Source organism: Biomphalaria glabrata, chromosome 4 (assembly GCF_947242115.1).
Source record: "Biomphalaria glabrata chromosome 4, xgBioGlab47.1, whole genome shotgun sequence".
Lineage (NCBI taxonomy): Eukaryota > Metazoa > Mollusca > Gastropoda > Planorbidae > Biomphalaria > Biomphalaria glabrata.
The window spans coordinates 55,112,224-55,121,761 of NC_074714.1; the positions used below are offsets into that span (position 1 = coordinate 55,112,224).

General features: G+C 37.6%; 1 protein-coding gene across 2 annotated transcripts; it reads left to right on the forward strand.

The window, feature by feature from the left end:
* Positions 1-2,980: 2,980 nt before the first annotated feature.
* On the forward strand, positions 2,981-8,936 carry LOC106061588 (very low-density lipoprotein receptor-like). 2 transcript variants are annotated; one of them, XM_056028141.1, is made up of 4 exons: positions 2,981-3,141; positions 3,625-3,738; positions 7,209-7,369; positions 8,780-8,936. In XM_056028141.1, exons 1-3 carry the CDS (start codon positions 3,060-3,062, stop codon positions 7,331-7,333), a joined length of 321 nt encoding a protein of 106 aa, XP_055884116.1. In that variant the 5' UTR covers positions 2,981-3,059; the 3' UTR covers positions 7,334-7,369; positions 8,780-8,936. The 2 variants fall into 2 exon arrangements, with proteins under 2 accessions (XP_055884116.1, XP_055884115.1); XM_056028140.1 differs by having other exon boundaries at positions 7,209-7,365.
* The last annotated feature ends 602 nt before the right edge of the window (positions 8,937-9,538 follow it).

A 9,538-nucleotide genomic window follows, 5' to 3' on the forward strand; every position in this document is an offset into this window, starting at 1 on the left:
TCCCGCAGGAGGACGGGGGATGGGAGTGGGCAGGGTTTGAGCCCTGGACCATCGATAAATCTGATCGACAGCCCAGAGCTCAAACCGCACGACCAGGCAGCCATACATAAGGATCAATAAAGCTGTCCTAGTCTTTGACTGATATCTATATTTCGACTGTTTCAGTTTGATATATATAGTAACATAATACAAGTTTTAATTTACTGACATTATAACTTGATTCTTATACCATGTGAAGAGACTATATGTAGAATGTATATATATCCTCTATATGTATATATAGAGGCTAGTAGGCTACATATACATAGTGTTACGGTAACATAGCCTTATAGATACTCAGCTTTAAAAAAAATGGCGGCATAGATCGTCCTCAATACGTGTTATGTCCCTTGCCTAGCATATCTGTCAAACAAATAGTTAGTACAAAACAAGTGCCCCCCCTTCCCCAAGAAACGCTTTAAAGACGCCAGCTTGCTTAACTGACATAGAGGAGAGAGGCAGCAGGCGGCTTCCGAACAAAACAGCTGGAAATTTCTTACAAAGATCGCAAGATATTGACCATAAGGAAATCTACTGTCGAAGATAGACTTAGATGACAAAGTGACCTTAAGACCACCGGCCGACAACTGTTATATCTGCATTGGCTGAGGCAAAATATGTAGATAGGACTACATAGGACTGTCCTATACTGCACAGGACTGCATGACCACGTGAAATATTTAACCTTCGGACTCAAACTCAAGCGCTGGTTATGAGTGTGTGTGTGTGTGTTTTCGTGTGTGAATGTTGTTCGTATTTGCATCCAGATTGTTATTGTACAGTAGTTACGCTGAGGTTGTCAATTGTAGTCAAACTGAATTTCCATTTGATTGGATCAAACAAAAATTGTCTTCTCTTATCTTAAGCTTATCTATAATATAAACCAGAAAGTAAGGCGCATGTATATATGTATGTATGTATGTATGTAGTATGTATGTATGTATGTATGTATGTCCCCAATAACAATCAAAACCGTTTGACCAATATTGATCAAACTTGGTATAAATCTTCCTTAGATCATGGACCGTAGTGTATATTTAATGAGCCTACCACAACAGGAGGGCCCTAAAAATAGACAAAAAGTACATAATTGTATCTCTATTAAAGAGCGAAATTTTTTAACAGAATCGGGCCGATTTTCACAGTATTTTATATTGGATATGAATATGTCACGCTCAACTTTTATTTTCGTAGCAAAGTAAAAAAAAAAAATGTGAAGGGAACATTCTCCATGTTTGACATAGATCTAAATTCAATCCAGTAGATCCGTGATACCCAAACTGAGGCCCACAGGCCGCGGGACATATCCGGCTAGTTCTACAGATTGATGAACCAATTGAAGAATTCAAAATCTAAATTATGTTTTCTCTGTTGTATGAACTCAATACAACGTACCACTGTATAAGTAGGTCATACAAAACGTGTTGAGGTCACCCCATACAAAAAGCCTTGAAAGATAAGACAACTCTGTTCGTGATTGACCAAACAGTGGAGACAACAAACAAAATTAATATTTAAAAAAAAAAGCCCGGAAAAAAAATATTTTCACTTAAAAACAAAATATTTCAATATTCGCGTCTTAATTTTAGTCGCCACGTCGTCATGGTCTGTATTTATTAAAATTAGTTATCATTGTCACCATTATCTTTGTGATTATCCTAAGGGTCGAAGACGATTCGAACTCTAGGCCAACGAAACGTGCCCTCATTGGCCTATCTGAACGACTGTTTTGTCTGGGAGGGATCCAAGCAGATGTAATTTTAATTTTTACATTTCATTACCAAAGGCTCGTATCCATTCCCAAGTAATCCCAAGATGCTCAGGTCATAATTGGCACCCAAGGCCTTGTTACACAAATTCCGTACTAAAATGATTTTTTTAAATCATACTTTTGAAAAGAAAATACAGAAATACATTGTTGTGATAAAAGAATACCCTGAAAATACATTATTGTGATACAGAGACACCATGTGATCATACCCAAATCAGACAGCAACTCCGAGCCTCTAGGTCGATGAAACATCACAGGGTCCCAAAGTTCATTTGATACACATTTTCTGTAGCTATATAAAAGAAAAAGAAGTTTCAGATCTATATTGCAGATGATGTAAAAGTCGTCTTCACCAGGATTCGAACACGGAACCCCTCAGTTTGAAAGCAAAGCGCCTTGCCACTCAGCCACAGCGACTACGTAGCTATATGGGGTAAATATTTTTTATTATTAAAAAATGTAAAGTATCCCTTTCAGACATTGCAATCTATATGATAAATGATGTAAAGGTCATCTGTTTCTGTGTCCCGCTGTTAACTAGACTGTCCTGTGACCAACACAACGACCAACCGCCTTTACTTTTCCCAGCTATCAAAAGGTACCCATTAAACTTGGGTGCACTCAGGGGCCCCATAAAATCCCGAAGCAAAAAATTCCAGTTTTCACTGGGATTTGAACCCAGGACCTCTCGTTTCGGAAGGCAAGGGCTTTAACCCTCATCCACCACACCCCCATTTTTCATATTTTTATTCAAATAAACAAATAAAACAAGTTAAAATCACTTTTAAGTATTTACTGAGCTCCTTTCCCGCCCCTCGCAATCCTTTATATCAGCGGTTCTCAACCTTTTAAGCTCGGCGACCCATTTTTACAATCCCCAACTCTGCCGCGACCCCCCCCCCCCCACATACACACACAGTCCCAGCAATAGAAGAATGGAAAAAACAATCAATTTATTTCAATGGTCTTAGGCGACCCCTGGCAAAACGTCAATCGACCCCCCAAGGGGGTCGCGACCCACACGTTGAGAACCCCTGCTTTATATTGAGCCCTCTCCTATCTCGCTTCTATATTTAAAAATAAAAAATGACCACTGAACAAAATGTGTAACCTTGAGACTCTGTCCTCGTACCAAGGCTTACAATAAATGTTATATATAAAATGATTTCAAAGTTCACATATCTTTTACAATACATTTTAACCTAACCGCCGATTCTCATTACTCTAAGACGTTCTATTCATAGCAACGATGTCTCTCAAATTGTCTGCCCTTGTTCTTTTTGTTGTAGCAGTTGTGGTGGCCAATTCTCTGAGTCTTAAAAAGCGAGCAGGTGAGTGGAACTAGATCTAGTCAGTTCAATTGTATAATTACGAAGCTACTTTACGATCGATGATAGTTGGGTGTCGTCTGGAAAAAAACAAATAGAAAAGGGATTTTTTTTCTATGTTTATATATTTTAAATTGCCATTTTAAATTTTTTCCTAAAATCAACAAATAGTTAACTCATAAACTGTATTTCAATTTTAACTCATTTCATGTACACTTCAGTGTTTGATGGCTTATTCAGTGCACAAACCGAATTTTGGAATGCGCTCCCTTTGAGCTCCCACAAACCACATTTAAGAAGAACATTACTACCTACATGTACTGAGCATATTACAGATTTTCATGCACCAAATATAGTAAAACTATAATGATGAAACATCGTATTACGTCTATATATAATTATAACTAGCAGGCTAAGTTATAAGAAGAAAGGACACTACGTATGTTCTGACATGAGATCTAGACCATGTTGCTTTTGTTTGTCTAGCTTCCACCTGTGCTCCTGGACAATTCACTTGCAGAAATGGAGTCTGTCTAAAGAATGCTTATGTGTGTGACACAGAAGACGACTGTGGCGATAATTCAGACGAAGTTGGATGTCGTAAGTTTTACAAACTAAAAAAAAAAACTAACAAAAACATGATATTAGAATTGATAGGCCGCTAGAGTGGACAATAGTGTGCACATAATTTTAGTATTGATATGATACATTTAGATATCATAATGGTGTTATATTAAAATGAAAATGTAAAATTCCCCTTTCAGACCTGGGGGCCCGTGGGGCATATGATGTAAAGCTAAAATTCCCTTTATTATGACACCAAGTTAACTAGGGTGTCATGAGGCCAACACAACACCATTCTCCTTTACTTTCCCAACCATTGATAGGTAGCTGGATAGACTCAAAGTCCCTCAAGAAATTCCAGAAGCTAGAAATCGCATTCTTCACAGAGATTCGAGCGTTCGACCCCATGGTTTGAAAACCAAGTGTTTTATCATCTTGCTCTGTGTTATTGTCCTTGACTGGATAAGAAAAAAAAATTGATTCACATTTTGTTTATTATAATACAAGTAAATATTCTAAAGTAGTTTCAAATGTTACCTGACTTTGCTAAAAATTTCTCTTCCTTCTAAATGTTAAGTTACACTAATAAATTGATCACCGTTAATCATTAGATCAGATGTTCTTGTCATTATATAGACTTAGGCTTCATGTTGATTTGGTGATATACAAGTCCATGCCGTCACTAAAAGACACTGGCCCCAAAACACACCAACAGAAAGAAAACTATATGGAGAGCTGCCTAATTCGGAAACTATTGCGCAGTTCATCTCATATATTGGTCTAGTCATCTGAACGCCCCAACAGTTCATCTCATCTATTGGTCTAGTCATCTGAACGCTTCAACAGTCCATCTCCTATATTGGTCTAGTCATCTGAACACTCCAACAGTTCATCTCATATATTGATCTAGTTATCTGTACGCTCCAACAGTTCATCTCATATATTGATCTAGTTATCTGTACGCTCCAACAGTCCATCTCCTATATTGATCTAGTCATCTGTACGCTTCAACAGTCCATCTCCTATATTGATCTAGTTATCTGAACACTCCAACAGTCCACCTCCTATATTGGTCTAGTTATCTGAACACTCCAACAGTCCATCTCATATATTGGTCTAGTCATCTGAACACTCCAACGTAAAAATGAGAACAAGGAAGACGTAATCTCACCACTGGGAGTTGCAGCACTGCGCAAACCAACCTTGCTTCGCGTCGCCTCCTTGTTGACTATCTTCCGTAACTCTAACTCATTAAGAATAACCTCCCTTCCTTACCTTACAGCGGACTAACGGGAAGGTAGTGGCCTACTAGTGGCATAGGAAAAACAAGCAAAATACAAGACTAAGTAATAAAACAACATATTTTTGTAAACCACAAAGCTTATACAAAGTGTAGTTGTATCAATTAGTTAGGATCAGTCATCTCATTGGGATGTTAAAAATCATGGTACCAATCAATTGGTGAAAAAATGAGGGCCCTAACGTAAGGTGCGGATTTTCTACACTTTGTGCCGACATTTCGGCGGGCCGGATGAAACCACTTCACGTGCCGGATCTGGCCCGCGGGCCGTATCCTGGGCATCAATGATCACGACTAACAACAATAAATCTGTGCGATCAGAAATATTTTTACCCAATTGTTTTGTTAAAGGCTATTTCATGCTTTTAGGAATACTCTATGATCCTATCACCTGTGTGGACCAGATGGAAAGAGTTTGGAAAATGGGGGAGGGGGGGGGGGAGAAGAGAGATTTTATTCGAGATTGGGTGTGGGAGAAATAGTGTGTAAAAACTTTTTACCGTACAGACATACAAACTTGTTAAGAACATAAAACTAAAATGTTATTTAACCTTGGTTAGGCCAATAATAGAATATGCATCCTCCGTTTGGGACCCCTCAACTCAAGAAAACATCAAGAAACTGGAACAGACACAAAATAGAGCAGTTAGATTCATAACAAACGAATATTCACATTTGACTAGAGTAACACCTTTAGTAAAATCACTAAATTTAGAAAGCCTTCAGGACAGAAGACTCAAAAGTAAAGTAACAACTATACATAAAACACTGAACCATAATCTTCAAATTCAAAAACAAAATTTAATAAAATACTCTGAAAGACACAAAGATAAAGGCACATTCCCCGTTCCATATGCTTGGACAAATTTGTACCAATACTCTTTCTTCCCTAGTGCTATTAGAGCATGGAATGGGTTGCCTGAGCTAGCCAGGAAAACCAGAGACTTGGCAGAATTTAGGTCATTGGTTAGCATGCATGACTGAATGCATGACGCGTAGGACGTAATCTTCTTTTTTGAAGTAACTCCTGTATCATATAAGATAAGATAAGATAAGATAAAAAGATATATGGGTTGTAAAAAATAAAGATGTCAGGGAAACTGAGATGGTTCTGGCAGGTGAAAGGAACTGACCAATGAAATGGGGCCGTTGATCTGGACTGAGATAGCAAGAAGCTGGCGGGAGGGACCGAGAAGGATTGCCCCCTTTGGCCATTTCTTTACTAAATGAAATGCATGAACTATTTTCATTCTTCTTCTTCATCGTTCTCATTGTTATGTTGGAGTGTTCATATGACTAGACCAATACACGAGATGAACTGCGCAGTGGTTTCCAAATCAGGGAGCTCTCCATATAGTTTTCTTTCTATTGGGGTGATTTGGGGCCAATGTCTCATACGGGCCTCTTGGTAGAGAGAGCAGTTTTGGAGGACGTGGTCGGCATTCTCTGGTGATACTCCACATGGGCAGATTTCACTGGTTCCAATTTTGAGCTTCCGGAACATGTGTTGTCGCATTCTGTTGTGTCCGGTCCTGAGTCGAAAGATTAGACGTTGGTCTTGTCGGGATAGCTTATAGTAAGCATCATCTTTCTTGTGATTTGGATGGGAGCTCGTCCATTTCTCATTTATTTTATCTACAATTAATTTCTTCATTTCTTCTGGATAGAGTGCAGAGTTTACTTGTGAGTTTGTTCTCCCACTCTTGGCGAGTGTGTCAGCCTTCTCATTTCCTGCTAGTTGTATGTGAGCTGGTATCCATTGAATAACAGTTTTTTTGCTGTTGTGGTTGAGCTTTGTGAGTGCTGTTCTGAGGTTTTTAATATAAGGGGAATCAGAGTTTTGCAGGCTTTGGAGGGTTGTTTTTGCGTCTGTTAGAAAGACAATCTGACTGTGAGGGGAACTTGGATGATTTGCTAGCATGGTAGCAGCTAGTGCTAGTGCTTCCCTTTCTGCTCTGTGACTGTCAGAGAGCTCTCCAGTTGCAAAGGATTTTTCTAGTTTTCCTCCATCTGGCCATTCGATAAGTATTCCAGCTCCTCCATTTGTGGTGGCTTTATGGGATGAGCCATCCGTGTAAAATATTCAAATAATAGAATTCTGAGGTATTTAGGAAAAAAAACTATATAAAAAAACAACAGAAAATAAATCGGTCTACTACATTTCCAGCAGAATAAAGTTCTAATCCGTTCTTGTTGTTGCTCTCAGCCACTGACTGTAGCGGCAACCATCAATTCAAATGCGCCAACAACAGATGTATTCCACACGAGTTCTGGTGCGATGGAGATGATGACTGTGGGGATAAATCGGATGAAGCTCACTGCCCACACTAACTGACCAAAAACGAATGGAGCTACTTAATGACGTAGGTAGAGTTGACCTTTAATGCAATCAGAAGTTAAACTAGTCTCTCTAGAATACGTTTTCCCTTAAATTCCTGCAGATTGAAGTTTTATTTAGAACCCCCTCTCTTTCTCGTTACCTCTATCTTTTTCTTACTCTCGATTTATCTCTTTCTCTCTCTTTCTTTCGTTTTTCTCTTTCTTTCTTTCATTCTTTCTTTCTCGTTCTCTCTCTCTCTTTATACTTTTTTCTCGTTCTCTCTTTCTTACTTTTTTCTTTCTTTCCTACTTTTTCTCTCTTTCTTTCTTACTTTTTCTCTCTTTCTTTCTTACTTTTTTCTCTTTCTCTCTTTCTTTCTTACTTTTTTCTCTTTCTCTCTTTCTTTCTTACTTTTTCTCTCTTTCCTACTTACTTTTTTCTCTTTCTCTATATCTTTCTTACTTTTTCTCTCTTTCTTTCTTACTTTTTTCTCTTTCTCTCTTTCTTTCTTACTTTTTTCTCTTTCTCTATTTCTTTCTTACTTTTTCTCTATTTCTTTCTTACTTTTTCTCTCTTTCTTTCTTTCTCGTTCTCTCTCTCTCTCTTTATACTTTTTTCTCGTTCTCTCTTTCTTACTTTTTTCTTTCTTTCCTACTTTTTCTCTCTTTCTCTCTTTCTTTCTTACTTTTTCTCTCTTTCTTTCTTACTTTTTTCTCTTTCTCTCTTTCTTTCTTACTTTTTCTCTCTTTCTCTCTTTCTTTCTTACTTTTTCTCTCTTTCTCTCTTTCTTTCTTACTTTTTCTCTCTTTCCTTCTTACTTTTTTCTCTTCCTCTCTTTCTTACTTTTTCTCTTTCTTTCTTTCTTTCTTACTTTTTCTCTCTTTTTTTCTTACTTTTTTCTCTTTCTCTCTTTCTTTCTAACTTTTTTCTCTTTCTCTCTTTCTTTCTTACTTTTTTCTCTGTTTCTCTCTTACTTTTTCTCTTTCTCTCTTTCTTTCTCTTTCTCTCTTTCTTTCTCTTTCTCTCTCTCTCTCTCTTTTTTACTAATTGTTTGATTGTTAACGCTCTTTAATTTACTCAATAGGCTTCTTCTGAATGTCTCCTAAATGTCTCCTGAAATCTAAATGTCTCCTGAATGTCTCTTAAATAGCTTTTAAAAATCAAAATGTTTTCTGAATGTCTCCTAAATAGCTTTTAAAAATCAAAATGTCTTCTGAATGTCTCCTAAATGTCTCCTGAAATCTAAATGTCTCCTGAATGTCTCCTAAATAGCTTTTAAAAATCAAAATGTGTTCTGAATGTCTCCTAAATAGCTTTTAAAAATCAAAATGTCTTCTGAATGTCTCCTAAATATCTTTAAAAATCTAAATGTCTTCTGAATGTCGTTAATGACAGTTACCTACAGCCTACATGAAATCATCGATCTCTTATTTTGTTTTATCTTCTAATGTCCACAGAAAAATGAATGCTAGATCTAGTATTTTTTGATGCGATCATCACTGTTCCATTGACGAACTTGGATATCAGTGTGTTTGACAACCTGTACATTCAAACTATATTTTTTACATTTTGTTTTACTTGTGATGTTGAATTAAAAAAATATTCAAAACCCAACGGTACTTTTCATTTCTTCTTGTATAAAACTTTTTTTGTTACAATCATACGTAGATCCCCCATTCGGCCGGCTTTTTAAAGCGAGGATTGGACTTTACAGCCATCCTTGAGTTCATAGGAAATGGGAAATGTGCTCATCTTCGACCACGAAGAAGGAGCTATATATATTATGATTCTCTCCTACTCAGGCCTTCTGTAAACACTGCTAAACACAACACAACACATCAATAACTTGACAACAAGGCTCCCTATAATCTGGTACTTTAATAATGGTCAAATAAAACAGCCAATACGACACAATTGGCAACACAATCAACTGCTACAACGTTAGACTGTATATCACTGTACTAAACTCATAAACTCTACTATCTCTTCCTAGACTCGTACGTTTCACTGGAGGACTGCACCAGGACCGACTTCATGGCCGACTAACAGTCCCGGTCTCAACGCTCTCCGGTCTTGAACTGCCGCTTTCCAACACACTGTGTGTCTGGTCTGCGCAGGCTTATGATCAGATGACCATAACACGGGCGCTATTCATGTGCAAAGTTCATGCAAGTACTGTCCCTTGCCTTTCAATATAGCACGCTAAACTGTATTAC